The 23,098-nt window shown below is 40.4% G+C and overlaps 1 protein-coding gene across 1 annotated transcript in view; it reads left to right on the top strand.

Moving 5' to 3' along the window:
* The window catches only part of LOC143118071 (complement C3-like), a 182,495-nt gene that overhangs the window by 64,321 nt on the left and 95,076 nt on the right, over positions 1-23,098 (top strand). Inside the window, exon 23 of the mRNA XM_076279307.1 lies at positions 3,190-3,345. Within this exon, the coding sequence (XP_076135422.1) occupies positions 3,190-3,345 (156 nt within the window). The remainder of the gene's footprint in view (positions 1-3,189; positions 3,346-23,098) is intronic.

The raw sequence follows: 23,098 nt of genomic DNA, 5'->3' as shown, positions 1-23,098 counted from the left end.
GCTATAACAACCCAAATAACTGTCACGCCTTCTACAGTATTGCTATCTCCTCCACACTTTACTGCTCCATCTCCATACTCCCTTCAATTTCTACTGTTTTCCCTGGCTGCAGTCTGAGCATGATGGGGAGATTCTTCTTCACAAAGGTGATCATTTCAACATGCTCAGGTGTCAGCCTGCTCCTGTGCTCACCAATGATAAGTGAGACTGCGCTAAAAAGCCTCTCACTGTTGCGTTTTAAAAGCGAAACTGATGCCACAACTGGTCTGGGTTTGCTGAAGTAACCTAGGCTACAGGCTGCATTTATTACAGAAAATCAAGCAACATAGCAAGTAGGCCTATCTACACTATTTAGAGACAGGAGCTTAAGTTTACCGCGACAACAGCGGTCACCAATTCACATCGTCGTAGGCTGCGCCGATGCACAGACTAAACAGTAAAAAAAGTTATGATAGCCTACTGGAAGCTTCTACCCTTTTGGATGTGTAGAGTTGTAGGCCTAGGTGCACTTAGTTGTTAGCGATTGACCAGGTTGCTTTTTTAAATTAAATGCGTTTGTTAGGCTAGCCGATTGTAAAAATAGGGAAATTAAAGTGCGTGCTGTGCCTATACATTACACAAAAATCTTAAATCATGGAGATAACATTCGTTAGACAGGCAAAGCTGTCAGCAGCAACATGCAAAAGAGCCTTAATAGTAAGAGAGTCTCGCGGACACTCGCGGTCGCGGTTAACATTAGGCTATATTAATTCAACTGTGACATGAAATGTTTGCTCGATAACTTTAAATTCTTAGTGGGACATGCACAGACAAGTGGGATGCTGGACAGGTCCCTAGGTGTGCGGAAAAACGCGGACCGGATTTGGGGGGAAAAGCTGAAAAAAACTGGAATGGATTACCTACATCGGTGCGCTGGAAAACACGGACTGGAGTTTTGAAAACAAACTGGATCGGGAGTCCGGATCGGGATTTTCCCGTGCAGGCCGATCCCATATTTTTTGCTAATATCGGCGGCCGATCCGATCCAAATATCGGATCGGGACATCCCTAATAAATATCATCCACTGTGTTCAATATTGAGAATGTCTTGCGAGCTTAAAATAGAATTTGATTGAGTCGTGTAAACGAGCATATCCTATTCTTGCCTCTCGTTTCGTTTAGTTTCATTATCTTGAACTAGATGTACCGCAGAGTGGTACAAAATATGACCGCCACCCAGTCCAGCACATGTTTTCCACAAAAATAAGTCACACTGAAAGGCATATATGATTCTAACTGTCTCACTGAATTGCATTATGCACACTCCATTCTCACTGGTATCTGCTAGACAACAAGTACCAAAACATGATTAGTTCATAGATTTCACATGTAATATACATTTTATACTACCCCACCCCCATCTTGCCTGTTCATAATTCTGAGAAATTGTGTGCATATGTGCGTGTACATGTTTATGTTTATGTGTGTGTGGGTGTGTAGGTGGGTGTGTGTGCGTGCATGTGCTTGTGTGTTTGCCTGTTTATGTGCCTGTGTGTGTGCATGTGCATGCATGCGTATATATGTCTACTGTGTGAGTATGTGTCATACGTAGGATTACTGTGAATGTATGTGTGCGTGTGTATCTGTTTATGCACATGTGTGCATATGGAATGGGTTTACATGAATCCTGGAGGCAAACATACGCAAAAAAATGGTCATCCTAGGCCCTACGGTTCTCAAGATATTCACAGAAAACTGTGTCTGCCCATTTCCATGTCTCCATATGTTGTACCTGCTGTGTAGTCTTGTGTGTGTTTGCATTATGTTGTTATTGTTGTACCTGCTGTGTAGTTTTTGTTTGTGTCTGCTTTATGTTGTACCTGTTGTGTAGTCTTGCTTGTGTGTGTTTGGTGGGGCCAAGGACGAATTTCCACAGTAGTGGACAATAAAGACCTCTAATCTAATGTTTTGCTTTTTAATTTTTAACTAGGTGGCGCTATAAATGAAATAAGTGGTAATGGGATAGGTTGACATGCCCCCTTAAGACCAACATACAAAAAAAGGTGGACCTCCTAGGCCCTACGTTTCTCGAGATATTCACAGAAAACTGTCACTGGCCACCTACAGGCCAGTTGGTGTATAGTAACATAAATTAATTTATTGTGTGGCCCCCCATGAATGGAATTCCACGAAACTTGGCGTGCATTCAGAGGGTGTCATAATGATCCTACACTTTTCCTACCAATTTCGTGCAGTTTTGGCTATGTTAGGTCACAGATACCTGCGATTACAACACCTCATTTTTATTTTTTTTTGTGTTTAACTAGGTGGCGCTAGCTATACATAAAATGAGTGGTTATGGAATGGGTTGACATGGCCCTTTGAGATCAACATACAAAAATAAAATGGTCCTCCTAAACCCTACGGTTCTCGAGATATTCACAGAAAACTGTGTCTGCCCTACCCTCCTTTCGGGGGGACCAGTCTAGCGGGGGGGCTACAGATCAAAACGAAAAAAGGAGGTTCCATGCTATCCATGTGGGGTTACATGCCCACCAAGTTTCGTGTACCCCGGTCTTACAGTGTCCTGGGAATCCTTGACGGAAATTTGGACATGCGAAAAAAAAAACAAATCTGACTAAGCCTATATGACCGCCGCTTTGCTGCGCGGTGGTCATAATAACGTGATAATTTTATGTAATAACGTGATATATATCTTGTAAAAATGTAAAAATATCATATCTTGAAATAATGTGATAATTTCATGTAATAACGTGATACATATCTTGTTGAAACGTGAAAAAAATATTGTTATAACAAGAAACTTTTCACGTAATTACATAATACTGAGCCTTTTTATTTATTTTAGTGTGGCAGCAATAAGCTTCCGTAGATCCGCGTGCCCGATTTTCAAAAATGAGGTTCTGTTGCAATCCGTTTGGCGAACTGCACCTGATCAAGCCCACTCTTGCAGTTCCTCGGAGATGCAATTCTAGTTAAGTCAAAACTCTGGCAATCATGAGGCTTTATTCTCTTTGTCTAGGCAGGGAAATGGACTTTTCCACTATATATATATGTATATATATATATATATATAAATATAAATATATATATATATATAAATATAATTATTTATATATAAATATATATATATATATATATATTTTGTTTTGATGCACCTGCTTTCTTTCTCCTGCTCTCTGTCCTCAGCTGAAAGTGGAGCCATCTCACCCTGTTGCAGTCTACTCACCTCATCAGAACTTCAGCCTGAAGATCACTGGAGATCCTGGGGCCAGAGTGGGTCTGGTGGCCGTGGATAAGGGAGTCTACGTCCTCAACAACAAACACAGACTCACACAGACCAAGGTGATTACATTAATACACAGGATTAGATGTTAAAATCCCTTGTGCCAAAATCCAAGGTAAAACACATTCAGGAGCCCCTACTCAAATTAACTTTAAAAAACCACGCTACCCATAAATCTGTCATCTGATTTATCACTAAGGCTTGCATCATACCACCTTCACAGACTCTTCACTGGTTTCTCCAGAACTGTGGGAATCACCTCTTTATTTATAGCAAACTTCTTATCTATTACCTTCCCTTTAACAGTTGAGAGACTCCTAGACTTGGCTTCACCTTCATTATGGCCCATTGCAGATTGCTATTTAACTTATCCAGCAACCTGTTGGTGCAATTTGTTAAACCACTCATAAAAGCCAAGAAAATAATCCAAACCTCATTATTACTGATGCATATGTGGTGTTTGATGTTGGCATACATATTTTGAATCATTATGTGATTTTGCCCTTCATTTTGGTTGATACAATTCAATATTTATGTGTAATAATGAGCAAATCTACGTTTCCAGAGACACAACGTGTTGCAGCACTAATTGAAATGCCCACTACCTCATTAATCAATGTATTTATACCTTCCTACCTCCCAGCAGAGACTTGTAATACAAATGATTACATAGGTCTGCATTGCTATGCTATTTACTATTGGTAAATGTACTATTCGGAAACACCCCAAAATTCAGTAAATTAGTATTTAATAAGAGATATTCCAAGAGATCAAAACATCATGATTACCAATCACATATTACCTTTACATTCAAGGAATACCATATGAAAATTGTTCACATCACCACATGTACCCAGCTTAACATAAATATTATAATTTTATAATGTCCAGGGCACATGAAATACATACAGTAATTTCCTGTGTATTAGCCATATTGTGTATAAGCCACAGGACAGTGTTTTATGCAAGTTGAAAGAAACAAAACCATATAGCTGAAGAAATTTTGAAAGAAACAAAACCATATACCATATTAATTGCCCCCGTGTATTAACCTCATAGCTGAAGAAATTTTGCAAAATCACTGTATAAGCTGCAGCTAATAGTTGGGAAATTATGGTAATTGCATCACAGGTGCTAAATGATCTACTACATTATACATTTCAGTTGTACTTTTGACTAGTAAGAATGTGGGAATGAGATTTAGATGAACTGGTTGGTGAAAATATTCATACTTTACACATTGTTATCATTATGTACAATTATTATTATTATTATTATTATTATTATTATTATTATCATTATCATTATCATTATCATACTTAAAATTGTCTTTCATCTTATGTTAAAATAATTTCCATTGAAAAGAAATAATAACTATTTCCAAGATCTACAAGTACATACATTTACAACAGTTTTAAATCCATTTTCAGAGGAACATGAGTTAATTTGCATATCTACAGCAGGCAAAGCAACACAAGAGGTTAGGGATGATCTGATTCAGGCTCATACTACAGGCAAAGATCATGACATAGAGGCTGGAGTCAGATACACCTAAGCACAAATTCCATGATACATTGACAAAGCAAAAATTAAAGACATTTACGAGCATGAGTCAAAAAAGAAAACACAGGCACATGGCAAGACCATCATGTTAAAGACTGGACATGAGAAGTCTTTTGTCACCCTCTTGGACCTTAACCATGGTCATTGGCGACACCTGAGGAAACCCCAAGGAAAACCTCTAAAGCAGCACTTGCAAAGCATTTGCAGAAACTTGCATCACTATCAGATAATCTTCCAAATGAATATAATACAGCAACAATCATTGATGGAATGTCTCTGGTACCATTATAGTAGTAGTAAGAACAATATAGATATATGCAGTGTATTAAAAAAAATATATTACAGAAAAACTGAATAAATATGGATATTTGGTATGAACCATATAGAAAGATATGTACAGTATGTACAACTATGTGCAGTGTGGTAACAGTACCATTGTAGTGCAGAAAGAGTAACATTACAATAGTATTAATAATAAGTGTATGTGCAGGATGAAAAGCAGTAGAATATGTACAGTATCAGTGTAATTACAGTATGTACATTTGTAAATAAATAGATGGATGGGATAGATGGGTGGGTTAGGGTAGTGCAGTTGTGGGGGGGGGGGGGGCTAGGGGATGTCCGCCTCCTTGTTGTCCCTGTCAAGGTTGCCATGGTCGTGGACACCTTAACAGGCACAGACAAGGAGGCATCAGGCGGGGCAGGGGGTGATGGGGGCTTAGTTGGTTGGATGTCACCGGAATGCAGAGCTAGAGTTCAGTAGGGTGACAGCCGCAGGAAAGAAGCTTCCTCTGAACCTGCTGGTTCGGATGTGGAGAGACCTGTAACGTCTCCCAGAGGGGAGTGGAGTGACCAGTCTGTGGTTGGGGTGAGAACAGTCTTTGATGATGTGTGCCTTACGCAAGCATCGCTTGCCCTGGATGGCCTCGATGGAGTGGAGTGAGGAACCGGTGATGTGTTGGGCAGTTTTCACCACCCTCTGCAGTGCTTTCCGGTCGTGGGCAGAGCAGTTGCCATACCAAACTATGATACAGTTGGTGAGGATGCTCTCGATGTTGCAGCGGTAGACGTTCACCAGGATCTGAGGAGACTGATGGACCTCAGAAAGAAGAGACGCTGGTGAGCCTTTTTGATCAGGGTAGAGGTGTTGAGGGTCCAAGAGAGGTCCTCAGAGATGTGGACACCCAGAAACTTGAAGCTGGTGACATGCTCCACCTCAGTCCTGTTGATGAGAATGGGTGTGTGTGTGCTAGCTTTAGACTTCCTGAAGTCCACAATGAGCTCTTTGGTCTTCTTGGTGTTGAGAGCCAGGTTGTTATCAGTGCACCACGATGTTAGGTGCTGGACCTCCTCCCTGTAGGCCATCTCATCGTTATTGCTGATGAGCCCAATCACATAGTGTCATCTTTAAACTTGACAATGGTGTTAGAGCCATGTACAGGTGTGCAGTCGTAGGTGAAGAGGGAGTAGAGGAGAGGGCTCAGCACACATCCCTGTGGTACACTGGTGTTCGATGGCTGAGGAGGTGCGATTATCCAACCTAACAGACTGAGGTCTGTTGGTTAGGAAGTCCAGAATCCATAAGTTTGGGTTTTCTTTTATCACATACACATTTATTGGTAAATGTTTTTTCTTTACCTTGACATGTTTCGACGTATACTTCTGTCTTCATCAGAAGGTCACACGGTGGAGTAGTGTGACGCATTTTTATCAGCTGATGTTGTTACGGAGGTGTGATCCACCTGTCAGTTTTTTGACAGGTGGACCACACCTCCTGCATGCCAGAGTCATTAAGCAGGAGAACAACCGATACCACCGCTGGATAAAGAAGGCGATTGAAATAAGAAAGCGGAGCCCAAAGACGATGAACAGAGATGAGGGAGCATATATGCTCTCCCATACCTGAAGTGCCGTCCTGGGGGGCGGCTGACTGACAGCTGAAGGTGTGGTCCACCTGTCAAAAACTGACAGGTGGATCACACCTCCGTAACAACATCAGCTGATAAAAACGCGTCACACTACTCCACTGTGTGACCTTCTGATGAAGATGGAAGTATACGTCGAAACATGTCAAGGTAAAGAAAAAACATCTACCAATATATGTGTATGTGATAAAAGAAAAAACAAACTTATTTATCTCAAGTGTAGACACAATGAATGCAATACAAGTAGTCCAGAATCCAGTTACAGAGGGAGATATTGATGCCCAGTTCACTGAGTTTGGTGATCAGTTTGGAGGGGATGATGGTGTTGAATGCCGAGCTAAAGTCAATGAACAGCATTCTTACATAGGTGTTGCTATTGTCAAGGTGGGACAGGGCAGAGTGAAGTGCCATAGAGATGGCATCCTGTGTGCTCTTGTTCTGACGATGAATTCAATGAATAGATTAAAGATCCTTTGTACCCCTGGGGATCAATAAATTATCTATCTATCTATCTATCTATCTATCTACTCGTTTTAGCTACAATTTAAAAAAACATTTGTACTGTTGATGTATGTCATCATTTAACATTAATTTCAACTCGCAATTGAAAGTAAGGAGGGTAGAATAGTAATGATCAATAAGGTCTGCATTTAGGTATTGCCATAACATGTTGCTCTGAAAACTCAAATTAGCTTTTTTTTAGCTTTTTTTTGCACATAAATCTTGAATTTAATCAACCAAAATGAAGAGCAAAATCACATAATGAGTCAAAATATGTATGCCAACATCAAACACCACATATGCATCAGTAATAATAGGATTTGGATTATTTTCTAGGCTCTTATGAGTGTTTTAACAAAAAAAGCCAATAGGCGGAATTTCCTTTTTTTCAAATCAGAGGTCAACTTTGAAGGCCTGTACAGCCACAAAGCTACAAGATCCAACATGCTATCATACCATTTTATACTCCAGAGATATGTAGCTTTCAGAAAAATATAGGGCTATATTTTGGGGCACCAGCGCATGGCGTACAGTTCGTTTTTCAGTCGCGGAAAGTTGAATTCGGTATTTTGCACCTTTATTTTTTAAGCATTGCGCCCAGGGGTGTGGCAATTAACAACCTAGGGCGGGCCCTGGCGCACTGTCTAAAAATCGCTATCATACACCACCTAAACCTGGTCAGAAGTCAATGGCGAGTTGTTCATATGCTATTTTAAGAGCGCATGTCAACAGTCATATTGGCAGGTGCACGCACTATCCTTCTATCATTCATGAACGCACACCAGCACACGTCCATGCAAAGCATTAAATTGCACGATTACAATTGGAAACATAATTAGAATAAAGATATTACGAAATACTGTACATCTCATGATGAGTAGTTATTCACCATCATTTGCAAATTGGTAATGACGGTTAAAAGTGATTAGGGGAGAGGCGAGAGACACGTATGGAGCACAGCTGAAGACGCACTGTCACGAGATATAAGCAACTCCTCTGCAGGATAAATGTTGTTTTATTCAGTCATTTGAGCAACATTAGGGTAAGTGTTGCTTTTTCCAGCCTATGTTTTCGATGGTAACCCATTGTCAGTCAATAGTGAAAGTAACTGCATATAACGGTCTTGTCGTTGACTGACTCCTTGAAGTTAGTTTCACTTTGCCAATGAGTTCAAATAATAGACGAGTGCAAATGCGTGAAGGCTATGCTAGGTTTTAGTAAAGCATGGTTTAAGAATGACTATTCCATACGGTCTCGCAAGCAGCCTCCTTCAAATGCGCCGTTGAATGCCAAAATACCGATGCATTTATTTGACATATCGCGCGTTGCGCTGTTAAAGGGAATGACAGATGTCATTCTCATTGGTTTAAAATGATGTTACGCTCCAAACACACCCATATGACTGATTAAAAGACCTAGGAACACCTTGTTACGCCATGCGCTCCACTTTTGAGAACGAAACCCCTCCCAATATGAACTGGACATCCTACTAAATTTGAATAGACTTTTGACGAGTGACGATGCACTTTAGAATGTCATGATAGGGCCCTTAATCATGTACGGCTGACAAATAAACCATGACAGGAGATAAAGTACAAATATAATCAATGAAAATAAGGGAAAAGAAAAAACGAGACAAAATACAAAAATCATCCAAAATGGATGGAAGAAGATGTGGCAGATCTATGGATTTGAAGGATGCATTAGAAATGTAGATAGTATAATGACAAGAATTGAAGCAGGCAAAAATTAAGTAGATGATTCATGACAGGTGAAGATGTTTTTTAAGCCGTTTTTTAAAGAGAGAGTGGGAAGCTATGGCTCTTAATGGGGGAGGTAATCCATTCCATAGTATGGGGCCTCTGTATGGCATATTAAATTGGTGAGGAGATGAGCGAGTGTAGGGTACAAATACATTATTATTGTGACTGTGTCTAGTGCGATGAGAATGTATGTCTAATGACCGGGTAAAGAAAGATTGAAGGGAGGCCGGAAGATCTTGGGTACTGTAAATGAACTTGTGAATGAACAAACAAATCTGGTAAGTATTCAGTTTGTGAATAGGTAGAATAGAGAAATTAATAAAAAGTGGTGCTGACAGAGCATATCTGTTTGAATGTGAAATAAATCTTAGGAACCTTTTTTGAATAATGCATAATTTCTTGAGATGGTTTGGATATGAAGCTGCCCTGACCATGTTACAGTAGTTTAAATCTGGAAACAAAAAGCTGTAGTAAAGAGTTAAGTGAGCAGAGGGATGAATTAGAGCAGCGGTCCCCAACCACCGGGCCGCGATTGCACGCATGTTTGCATTTTGCAATGTCTATTTTCTTACGTCTGTCTGTCCCGCCTTCAACACTTTTACATATTGCCTTCAGCGCTGCGCAGCCTCAGGTCAGCTCACTTCACCTTCTTAGCGAACGGTAGTGTCACACGAAGTTAGCTAAACTGCTAGAATGAGCAACAAAAAACAAGTATCTTTAGCAGGTCACTGGCCAGAGTGTTTGAATTGCAAGAGCCGCTGCAGAGATTTCTTACAGAAAAAAAGTCACCGTTAGCTGCACATTTTAGTGATGAGGACTGGGTGTCAAAACTCGCTTACCTGTGTGACATATTCGGGTTGCTTAATGACCTCAACCTGTCACTCCAGGGGAGAATGACGACTGTCTTTAAACTGGCAGATAAAGTCGCTGAATTTAAAGCCAAGCTTGATTTGTGGGGACGACGAGTGGACCGGGGTGTGATATGTTCCAAACAGTAGTGGGGGTTTTGGGAAAGACTGAGGCAGGGCCCTTTCTCTCGCAGCTGGTGCGCAATCACCTTGTTGCGCTTTCAAATGAGTTTGAGCGTTACTTCCCATCCTCCAAAGATTCACGGCAAACCAATGAGTGGGTCCGCAACCCATTTGTCAATATTGAATTGTCCTAACTTGTCAGCGCAGGAGGAAGAGCAGTTGATCGAAATTGCAAATGAGTGTGTATAGCCTAAGGAAACCTCTCTGGCGGGTTTTTGGATCAAAACCAAAGCAGAATATCCCGAGATAGCCGTAAAAGCGCTGACAACTTTGCTACCATTTCCCACCACGTATCTAGGCCGGGTTTTCGGCAATGACTGCAACTAAGACCAAATTGCGCAATCGACTGGACATTTCAAACACACTGAGGATGTCACTGTCTTCCATCACCCCCAGATGGAACCTTCTTATTGCAGGGAAACAAGCACAGGGCTCCCACTGATTATATTCGTAATGCACGTTTAGTTCCCATGTTTTGTTCCCATATTTTGTTAAGCATGTTCACACTTATAGATGTAGCTTCAAGTTGTTCAATATTCATAGTTCATATTGTTCAATTTTCACTTCTTCAAGTTCACGTTTTTCACATGTTTAAGAGATTGTTACCTTCACTGTTCATACATAACTGGAGCTAGTTCTTTTCAAGTAATGCACATGCACAACACATATGGAACATGGAACCCCCGACATTCACCCCCCCCCCCCCCCCCCCTTGCCGGTCCGTGCAAAAAAATAGGAAACAAACCGGTCCATGGTACATAAAAGGTTGGGACCCCCTGAAATAGAGGACAGACTTTTCTTCATCTTTGTGGACCTTTTGCAGACAAGGTCTATATGGTTTGTCCAATTAAGTCTTTCATCTACTAGTACTCCCAAGAATTTTGTTGCTTTTACTTGCATGATTTCTGCTCCACTGATAAATATTTTAGCTTACTCTTTGGGGTACGACATATTTGTACTTGAAAAGATTTAACGTTAACTTATTAAGTTGAAACCATTTAGAAAGAACAGATAATTCATCATTTACACTGTCAATCAAATACTTAAAATCATTATGAGTTGCTATAAGATTAGTATCATCAGCAAATAATACAGGAAGAAGCTGTTTACAGGTCATGGCTAGGTCATTTATATAGATCAGAAATAATAACGGGCCCAGAATAGATCCCTGTGGCACCCCATGAATAATTCTGGACTTGGTAGAATTATTAACTGATACATATTGTTCTCTGTTTTTTAAGTAATTTGAGAACCAGCTCAGGGCAATATCCTTAATGCCATATCTATTTAATTTGTCAATCAAAACACTGTGATTGACAGTGTCAAATGCTTTGCTTAAGTCGAGGAAGATCCCCATGGCATACTTCCTGTTATCCATGGCAGATGAGATAATATTGGTAAGCTGGAGTAACGCATGTTCTGTCGAGTGTTTCTTACGAAATTCCATACTGGTGCTCATATAGAATGTTGTTCTTATTTAAGTGCTTGGATAGTCTTGTGTAAACTAATTTCTCTAATAACTTAGAAATGCAAGGCAGGATGGATATAGGTCGATAATTTCCAAAGTCGTCCGCCACACCTGTCTTAAAGATGGGAACGACTTTGTCGATTTTTAAATCATGGGGAATAACCCCAGAGTTAAGTGAAAGAGTAAAAATATGGGTTATGGGCTTAACTAAATAATCAGCAGTTTCTTTAATCAAAGAGCTCTTAATACCATCATGCCCCGGCACAGAATTGTTTAGTCCCATGATGGTATCAAGAACTTCCTGTGCAGTTGGAGGACTAAAGTTATTGAGAGAAAGATATTGCCCCCTTATCAAGTGACAAGGGTTCTCATCAATATGCAATATACTGGAGGCCAGATCAGAGCTAATATTAACGCTAAGCTAATTATTAAAGTGTTAAAACCATCAGCAATTTCGTTGGGGTTTGAAAAAAGCCTCTCTTTCCCACGCATCTCTGCAGGTACAGATGCTGCCGATTTTTTCCTATTCAATATATTATTAATGAGGTTCCACATAGTTTTGATATCATTTGAAGCATGTGAGAATTTATCTGCATAGTACTATTTTTTCTCTTTACTTAGATCAGCTATAAATTTGTTTTTGTATTTCTTATAGATTTCTATGTTAGAAGGGGTTGAGTTAGCAATAGCTTTCTTATAGAGTTTATTTTTTTTACAAAAGCGTTTCTTAAGATCATCAGTTATCCAAGGTTTCCCTTTAGAAAATTTCATTTTAGATTTAAGGCTGATCAAAGGAAAGGATGCTTCTAAAGCAGTATTAATGTGTACTAAAAATAAACAATAAGCTGCACTGACATCATCAAGCCCAAGGACCTCATCCCAGGAGACGTGGCTGATAGCTGTTTTAAATGCTTCAAGATTGTTTCTGGAAAAGTTGCAGAATTTAACTGGATTAGATACAGAATTAGTGGCTTTGGAGTAAGAATCAATAGCATGGACAATCTGAAACACTGGGAGATGATCTGAGATGTCACACATTAATAGACCAGGGCCCAGTTCCCCGAAAGCATCTTAAGCCTAAGAGCGTCGTAAAGTCCCTCTTACGAACGTCTTAAGATTTGCTGACTGTTTCCCGAAACCATCGTAGCTTAAGAGCGTCGTGAAAACACTCGTAGATCTACGAGTGCTCCAGAGTACTCGTTACCGGCTAAGAGCGCCTTAACAGTACTTCTCACTGAGGTCACCAACAGGACATACAGAGGAATTACAACTTAGAATACATAATCCAATTTATGTTCCCATTCTTTATTGTGTTTACCTGTGATGAATCAGATTTTAGCGTGCAAAATAGCCTACATTTAATGGTCATAATAATGTGATGAAAAGCGGACAAAAATGCAACCAAGTTATGAAACGAGACGTTGCCAGAATAGTTTGACATTATCTTTGCTAAGTGAATATTTTATTAGGCCTATGAGGTAAAAAGCAGAGAAAGCAACATGTGGTTTATGTGGCCTATATCATAATCTAAGCCTACACATTTCCTCTCTTTCTTACTCGATTTCTTTATCGTCAAACGTGTTCTTAAGTGACACCGCGAAAAATGATTGCATGGTGCAACAATCTAATCTTAAAATAATTACAATTATTTATGTCTCTGTGTGGTAAATAACCTACTTGGGATAGAATGTTATCGATTACAGAGAGTGATGATCTAGTAATACAAGATGTCCTTGAGATCATCCTTGAGCAAGTTGATGTTGAAGTCGCCCAGTAATGCGCACAGTTTGTGTTCCTTGTTTATGGTTTCTAAAGCAGAGTACAATGCATCATTAAATTTATATCGGAGTCGGGTGGTCTATAGATACATCCGACTATAATATTTTACTGCCCAGAGCAATATCAATAAATACAGATTCTGCAAGTGTCAGAACCTAAATCTTTCCTCGTAATAAAGTTGTAGGCATTGGGGATGTACAATAAACTCCTCCGCCTAATCTGTTAACTCTGCAAGAGTGAGCAGCATTATAATTCATTAAAGGATAAAGACAGAGAATATCGTCGTTTAACCAAATTTCGGAAAAAGCTAGAACTGAAAATGAGTGCGACAGAGTAGATAAATATAGGTTCAGGCAATCATAGTTTTTGGGCAAACTTCGGATATTCAAGTGAAAAGTAGAAAAAGTAATTGTGTCACCAACAATAAGCAGATTATTGAACTGTGATTCAGTGAAATAATTACACGACAGTTTTGCAGAGTTAGAATCAATATAATTCATATCAGTGTTTAAGAAAGTTTCATAGATTCCTTCATCGTCCGCATTGAGCTCGAAGGGACTGAATGATTGTGAGTCTGTGGAGGCAGTCGCCCCGATGTTTAGGGGGAAAGAGTCAGCGGAGGACATGAAGAGGAAAAAGATTCATACCTGTGTCACCTCATTGGAAATAATTGCTCCATATCTGGGATGGTCACGGAAATCTAGATTTTTTTTTATAAAACGGATATTTTTGTATGCGTTTGTTTTTTTAATCGTGTTTACACAACATTCGATTAAGGGCTTGTTTACACGTATCTAGATTTTTTTTAAAAAAAGGATATTTTCGTATGCGTTTGTTTTTTTAATCACGTTTATATCGAATATATATCCATACTCACTGGAACGCAAAATTATTCCAAAGGCGAATGTTTATGTAGAACCTAGAATAAAGTGTCGTCTAGGTCGTCTACTTGTCTGCGTTGCTCGCCCTCCCTCCCCTCAATTAGCCTAATGGCAAGGAGAAAGACACGTTGGTTTACCAGTGCTAGTTTATCAGTTTGGCAGAAATTACATGCACAACACAGTAGGCTATGATAGGCCAACAATATACAATATGAGATGGAGATGAGTTGTCAGTTATGTTATATCGTGGCAAGCATTGATTAAAATGTGCAAAAGCCTACCAACATCTCACTGTTCACTTTACACAACTTGGCGTCTGTAACATGCCAGACCAACAGATTGCACTATCCCAGTCAAAGTTCAATCGCATATCAAAGAATAAACTTAGGTAAATTTAAAATGTACAGAAGACTACGCGTTTTAGGCTGATTAAACCGAAGGGAAATATGGCAAAAAGTGACTCATAAAGCAACTCATAGCCTACATGTGGACCGACGACGAGGTAGAGCTACTTTCTCTTAGTACAGTATAGAGTGAGGAAAGTTCAGGAGGGCACACATGCTACTAATAACATTGGCTCTCGCCCATGTTCATTTTGTCAGAGCAGCTCTTGGAGGAAAAAAGGTTGGCGACGCCTGCTTTATATCAACGCCACTTACACCAAATCAGTAATGAAAACACTGATGCGCTGTTATATGTTGCACTGCTTGCTGGAATTACGGATGTCATATTGGTTTTACACCCAAAAGACGCCCATGACTGGTTAAAAACGTTAGGCTACATTTATTTAGCTATCCACAACCTAAACAGACCGCTGTCTCGCTATCCGGCAAAAGATTCTTTGGACGCCGCCATTGGCCGAATACCGGCGCCCATTGACTTACATTGAACACATGTAAACAAAACCTCAATTATGTGCTTAAACTAACGCCGCTGACTTATGACAACAACCATTCCACTTTGATACGAAACTACATTTTTGTACAACATTTATCCAGTAAAAATTACAGAATTTGGATCAAGTAATGTGGAGAAATATCGATATTAAGAAAATTGCCGCTGCGTGACGCCAAGTTAAAGGCATTTCCCCTTGTCCATGAGTCACGTATAACAGGTCACGTCGGTGGCCGTTATCCCTCACATGTCAGAGTAATGACATTCAAAAACGTACCTTTATATTACATTACAATTTATAAAGGAACGAAATGTCAAAAGAATTAAGCAATATGTTAGCTGGATGACAGCATTAGTAAGGAAAAACAAGATTTTTACCGTAATGTCCAGTGAAATTACATATGTTGTGGCGCTATTGCGCGGCACGGCCAGCAGATGACATCATTGCACTACAGCAACCACTAACCAGCATTATTATACGGCTCTTCACAATGCAAGTAGAACGCTCCATTGACTTGAATGGGATTTCCGAAAGTTCTAGCGGTCATTATTTCTTGGGAAAGGACCTCTGAAAACAAGAATGACCGCTGTCAATGGCAACGGAGTTTGCGCTTGGAACTTCATTCAAAAGTGAAAGCAGACGGTTGATCAGCTGTGTTCTAAAGAATGTTTGATTCAAGTTCAGCGTGTGTTGCGAACTATTTGTTTCTCAGCAAAAGCCACGACGAAACGGTAACAAATAGCCTAAGTGTAAAGAGACATATCATGGAGTTTATTTTTTCGTTTTGGCAAGTAGCCGTATAATAAGTGGGATAATGTATAGAACGCCGGTCATTATGGGAAAATAAGCCCCTTCAGGGCGAAACAAGACCCCTCCGCTGGCGCGTCGGGGTCCGGTTCGCCCTGTCGGGACTTATTTTCTCCATAATGACCGGCGTTCTATACATTATCCCTTACTTATTATACGGCTCTTCACAATGCAAGTAGAACGCTCCATTGACTTGAATGGGGTTTCCGAAAGTTCTAGCGGTCATTATTTCTTGGGAAAGGACCTCTGAAAACAAGAATGACCGCTGTCAATGGCAACGGGTTTTGTGCTTCTGATACGTCTTTCATATCACTACGCAAGGACTGGAACTTCATTCAAACGTGAAAGCAGACGGTTGATTTCAATTTCAATTTCAATTTATTGTGCTTATAGAGCGCCAAAACATAACACATGTATCATGGCGCTTTACAGAATGTAGGCAATCAGAGAAAGAAGGAAAGAAAGGAAGAAAAGAAAAGCAAGAGAGAGGCCCATGGGTAACAGGGGCGAGGAAAAACTCCCTAGAATTGGAAATATATATAGGAAGAAACCTCGAGCAGATCCACGACTCAAGGGCCTGACCCATCTGCCTAGGGTCAGTACATGACAGTAAGGTCTGTATACATGACAAATGCATATGATAGTCGGGTGTAGAGAATAAGACATGGTGTTAAGCACTTGAGCTGAAAGTTACAAGAGGTGGGATGATTACGTATCCGTTATGGTAATTCATTATTCCTGATTTAGTGACAGAAAGTTCAATAGTCCCGCGTTGGAATTGTCTAGGGGAAGGGAGTTGTCGAGGGGCATGTGGTGGGTTGGGAGACGGGCCAGTAATCCGGGCACAGTTGGCATAGGCTGGTGGTGGGTCGCTAGGCTGTACGGGCCAGGAGACCAGATAGGGAGCAGTAATAGGGCAGTCGAGGATGGTACTTCAGGTGAGATGGGTGAGAGGAGGGCCAACACACGGATGGTTGATGACTGGTGATGATATACCTCACAAGTGAGGTACAGTAAGGGGGAAGAAAGAGAGATGTAGAGTGGGCTAGTATTACTGAAAATCAAAATGGTTAATGTCAATAAGTAATCAGTAGTACTATTTATTGTTACAGTATACCATGGTGAGATTAGGCAAGAGAGGTAGAGTTGAGAGAGAGAGAGAGAGAGAGAGAAGGGGGGAGAGGAGAGGGGGGGGTTGTACGGTGTGACACATGAAAAGTCCATGACAGCACTATGCTATAGCAGCATAACTAAGGCATGGTGAGGGGTAGTCGACACCAGCGCAGGTATGTTCAGTGACCACCATCGCACGCGCGACTGGGGTGCCAGTCACACGAGGACTCAGCAGGGTGGTCCAAAAAACCCTGAGGTGGGTGAATTACCACGCACCATACCTAACTATGGGAGGCAGTAAAGAGGTATGTTTTAAGTCTAGACTTAAAAATAGGGAGGGTGTCTGCTAGTCGAATTGAGGTAGGAAGATTATTCCAGAGGAGGGGTGCGCGATAGCTGAAAGCTCTGCCTCCTAGTGTAGTTTTTGAGATTCTTGGAATTACAAGAAGGCCAGTATTCTGTGATCGTAGCGGTCTGGGTGGGTTATATGGGACTAGGAGATCTTTAATATATTCTGGTGCCTGGCCATTAATGGCTTTGTATGTTAGAAGTAATATTTTGAAGTCAATGCGACTTCTAACAGGCAACCAGTGTAGAGATGCCAGGATAGGGGAAATATGTTCATATTTTTTAGTTCTAGTGAGTGTGCGAGCAGCTGCATTTTGTATAAGCTGTAAGCTCTTCAGACAGGTGTTATTGCAGCCAGCGTATAGAGCATTGCAATAATCAATCCTTGAGGTGACAAAAGCATGAATTAATTTCTCAGCGTCTGGTAGGGATAAAGACTTCCTTATCTTTGAAATGTTCCTTAGATGATAGAATGAAACTTTGGTAATCTGTTTTATGTGATTACTTAGTGATAGGTCTTGGTCAATTGTAACTCCTAGATTTTTAACACATGTGGATGAGGATAGTCGGAGATCAGTAAATGTAGCCTGTGATGAGGATAGGATATCCCTCATCTTTTTAGGACCTAAAACCATGACTTCTGTTTTATCGGAGTTCAGAAGCAGGAAATTGTTTGTCATCCATGTCTTTATGTCTCGTATACATGTGTCAAGTTTGGCTAACGGAGTCAATTCGTCAGGTTTTATGGAAAGGTATAGTTGTGTATCGTCTGCATAAGAATGAAATTTAATGCCATGTTTTCTAATTTCTGAGCCTAGAGGAAGCATATAGAGAGAAAATAACAGGGGCCCTAGTACTGAGCCTTGAGGCACCCCATATTTTACCATAGTCTGGGTAGATGGTTCATTGTGAACCTGTACAAATTGTCTGCGGTTGGAAAGGTATGATCTAAACCAAGCGAGTGCTGAGTCTTTAATGCCTAACGAATGTTTAAGCCTGTGGAGTAGTATGTTGTGGTCTATGGTGTCAAAGGCAGCACTGAGGTCCAGGAGGACCAATATTGATATATGTCCATTATCGGCAGCGATGAGGAGGTCATTAAAAACTTTAACTAAGGCTGATTCAGTACTGTGGTGAGCTCTGAAACCAGACATAATTCTTGGATTTTATTCATATGCAAGAAGGTACCAAAAGGTACACTATTTTTTCTAGTATTTTTGACAAAAAAGGGAGATTAGATATAGGCCTATAGTTGGCCAGGTTGTTAGGGTCAAGGGTAGGCTTTTTGAGGGATGGCTTAATGACAGATAACTTAAACGACTGTGGTACATGGCCTGATAGCAGTGAGTTATTTATAATCTGGAGTAAAGCATTATCCAAGAAAGGAAGAGCAGTCTTCAGAAGATGAGTAGGAATAGGATCTAGTAGACTAGTTGTAGATTTTGATGAAGAGATTGTGGAAGTGAGGTCTAATATGTCAATAGGTGTAAATGAATTCAACGTTGTTCGTCTCATCTGTGATTCAATTATGTTTTCGCTACCGTTCAGCAATGGAGTATGAATATTTGGTGAGACTGACTGGATATTAATCTTATCTCTAATTGTTTCAATTTTGTCATTGAAAAAGTTCATGAAGTCATTACTGTTTAGGCAAATAGGAATAGATTCGGTTACTTCAGTGTGGCTCTTCGTCAGGCGGGAGATTGTGGCAAAGAGAAATTTTGTATTGTTTTTGTTTTCTTCGATCAGCGAGGAGTAGTAAGTTGACTTGGCTTCGTTGAGTGCTTTTTTGTAGGTGATAAGGCTATCTTTCCATGCTTGGCGAAAAACTTCCAATTTAGTGGTACGCCATTTTTGTTCAAGTTTACGCGCTGTTTGTTTGAGTGTTTTTGTCTGTGTGGTATACCATGGAGCACGCCTTACTTGTTTTCTCGTTCTCTTTTTGAGTGGTGCTACTGAATCAAGGGTTGAGCGTAATGAGTTCATCACATTATCAGTTAACAAGTCGACCTCGGCTGGATTAAGGAATGGGCCTTCTGATACCACATGGGTCCGGAAGGGGGCAAACGTAGACGAGATTTTTTCTAGAAAGTCTGCATTCGTTTTTTCAGATAGGCCGCGGCTGTAGTATTCAGCTAAATTGGGTACTGCATATTGTAATGTCATTGTAAAAGTAATTAGATGGTGATCAGTTAAGGTCGGGTGTTGTGGCAGAACTGTTAACTGCTCTATGCTTATGCCGTATGATAAGACTAGATCAATAGTATGGTTATCTCAGTGTGTGGGTGAATTAACATTTTGACAGAACCCAACATGTTCAATTAGGGATTGAAATGCAATTGTGAGACAATCATTCACATTATCCATATGAATATTGAAATCACCCAATATAAGTATTTTTTCAGTTTTGATGGTTAAAGTGGAAAGGAAATCAGAAAATTCTTCTAAGAATTCTGTGTAGGGGCCAGGCGGTCATTACTGTGAAAATAAGTCCCGACAGGGCGAACCGGACCCCGACGCGCAGCGGAGGAGTCTTGTTCCGCCCTGAAGGGACTTATTTTCACAGTAATGACCGGCGTTCTATACATTATCCCGCTTATTATACGGCTACTTCCCAAAACGAAATAATAAACTCCCCACGATATCACTTTAGCCTACATAACCTAGCCTATTTGTTACCGTTCATCGTGGCATTTGCTGAGAAACAAATAGTTCGCAACAACACACGCTGCTGAACTTGAATCAAACATTCTTTAGAACACAGCTGATCACGTTTGAATGAAGTTCCAGTCCTTGCGTAGTGATATGAAAGACGTATCAGAAGCACAAAACCCGTTGCCATTGACAGCGGTAATTATATGTTTGCAGCGGTAATTACATGAATATATCTTACCGCTAGAACTTTGGGAAATCCCATTCAAGTCAATGGAGCGTTCTACTAGCATTGTGAAGAGCCGTATAATAAATATATATATGATATGACCCTATTTTTACATTATAGCCTACATATGTTATAGCCTAACCCTTATCTATAGGTGACTGATGAGATTCATGTTAGCATATATTCATTGGCGACACAATTAATATTGGAGCTATTTCACTGTCGCAGACCCATACGTGCTTGGTAGCCTAGGCTACGTAGTCATAGGCCAACATGAGACTTAAGCCCCCGTGTCGTCATGACTTAGGTTAGCCTATGTTCTTACTGTTGTTATTATCTGTAGGACATATTGTCTGTGGAACACAATTGTAGGCTAGGCCTATATTTGATTTTCAGTAAGCTTATATATCAATGATAAAGCTTCTTTACTTTTTTGGTGTAATTATTTAGTTTTTTTATCTATGTAGGCTATTTCTTTAATGTTACATTATTATTTTGTTAATACATGGAATAAATCACCACAAACACACGCGACTGTAGCCTATTGGCTTCTTCTGTAGCCTACCCGGCTTGCGCAGCGTGGCTAACAACGCCCCTAAAACAAGTGTAACCGTCGGCTCCTCGAGGCTTATTACTTAAACGAAGTTACAGCAGCTATTAGGCCCGAGGTGCAGTGAAATGGCGTCATCTGGTGGTCATACAATTCACCCGCTATTGGACCCGAAGTGCAGGAGAGTGGATATTCAACACGTAGGTGTACTTTATGTGCTGTGTCATGCTGCCATCTAGTGGTTGTGGAATATTTAACACCCATTATAGTTCTGGGAATAGATGTGCCCTCGAATACAAATTATTTGGGTAATCCATCTGATAAATTGTGTTTTTCTTTTTATACTTCGTACCTTTATAAATTGAAGTGTATCATTGGTACCTTTTTCAATGTCATTACTCTGACATTCGACATTAGTCGACCATAAATTTGGGCAATGGGCACATTGTTAGGGGTTGACACTTTGCATAAAATTTCTCCACATTACTTGATCCAAATTCTGTGATTTTTGTTGTATAAATGTTGTACAATTATGTAGTTTCGTATCAAAGTGGAATGGTTGTTTTCATAAGTCAGCGGCGTTAGTTTGAGCACATAATTGACGTTTTGTTTACATGTGTTCAATGTAAGTCAATGGGAGCCGGAAATCCATAAATAGCGGCGTCCAGGGGCGTCACTAGACCTTATTCACTGGGGCACGTGCCTTAGTAAAAGTCTCCAGTGCCCCAGTACAATTCTAGCGCTGCTCTCGCTGGAAATGGCATTCATGAGCGCATCTCCGTGCCTGCTTTAGTCTCGAGCTTGTCACTTACCAGCCAATAAAAAAACAAGGGGAAAAAGAAAGGGGCCATAATAGCCAATCAGGAAATAGCACCTCTGTAGCTGGGTAAGATTGAACGCAACAACCAATGAAAATCGTTCACATGATTCTTCCGAGTATTTAGTCCGCTGGAGCTCGTTATATCACTTTGAGCACAGAGTAAGTCGTCCCTTGTTTTAATGTTACAACAAATTCACAACTTGTTTGACAGAAAAAATGACAAGTTTATCGCTGTTAGAGAATGTTGCCCACATAATTAGCATCTGTTTTTCAAGCGTCGTAGCCTACATTTAGCAACAGTTTACCAGCTTGTGTTCTCTCCCTCACACACAGACTCACACCATGCGTAGGCTGCATGCACACATGCGGACAATTAATTATGATGTATAGAGAGAGTCCTGTAAAAGTAGCATATACTGTTTGTGAAGCTGTCCTACTGTAAAACTAAACATAGCCTTCTGATAAACTATTCAGAGATGGATATCAGACAATTCTTCCTGAACAGAGGGAAAGGAACAGTGAGGAGAGATGAGGAGGACGAGGGAGGTATGATAATTGCCCATATTAAAGGTAACATTTATGCTGGTAATAGCCAGTGCTGTGATTTGATCAATGGTTTAATGGTAAACTTAAATAAGTTTGCTGCATTTGTAAATGTAGCCTATAATAATCTACACAGAATCAGAGTCTGATTCTGTGTAGATTATTAGGCTACATTTGCAAATTATCACCAAAAGTCAGTATGAAGGCTTTAGTAGGCTATTTAAGCTACAACGAACTGCAGTATTGCCAGGATGACTACAGGACCCTTGCCTGGGAGGGAAGTATATCTCAATTTTGACTAAAAATAAGCTTCTCTTGTGTATGAAAGCCTAATAAATTCATGCAGTGAGTATACAGTAGGCCTACTTATGCCTATGTGTTTGGATGTTGCTGGATAGTGGCTGCTACAACAATTGAGGGAGAAAATGCTGGAGGAGGAGAAGGAGGAGGAGAAGAAGGAGGAGGAGGAAGAGGAGGAGGAGGAGGAGGAGGAGGAGAAGAGAGGGGAGAAAGAGCACAGGCTGGGCAGTCCAGTACCAGGCAGGAGAAGGAGGAGAGAGACAGGCAAGAAATGGATGAGGACATGATGGGGGCTAGACGTAAATCCATTAATTCATATTGCGTGCACATTTAAATGTTTTTTTTATATATATTGAGTTGGGGGCCTGTGCCCCAGCAAAGCTCTAGGTCTAGAATCGCCCCTGGCGGCGTCCAAAGAATCTTTTGCCGGATAGTGAGACAGCGGTCGTAAACAGGCGATTTAGAATGCCGTGCTTGTATACGCCCACACATCCAGTGATCTTACATCCAATAATAGGCCTAGGCTAATTCATGAGAATATATCTGCATTTTAATAAAGACATGTAATAACACTGCTGTGATGTAAGTGTGGTAGGATATTGAGTATCCATGAGTTGCTAGGCTAGTGTTCATGGACAATGATC

The sequence above is a fragment of the Alosa pseudoharengus genome, unplaced genomic scaffold, assembly GCF_046254945.1.
Source record: "Alosa pseudoharengus isolate Yale_2024_CS ecotype anadromous, Long Island Sound unplaced genomic scaffold, YU_APseudo_1.1 YU_APseudo_1.1_scf_1, whole genome shotgun sequence".
Taxonomy (NCBI): Eukaryota; Metazoa; Chordata; class Actinopteri; order Clupeiformes; family Clupeidae; genus Alosa; species Alosa pseudoharengus.
This window is presented reverse-complemented; position numbering and strand designations above follow the sequence as displayed.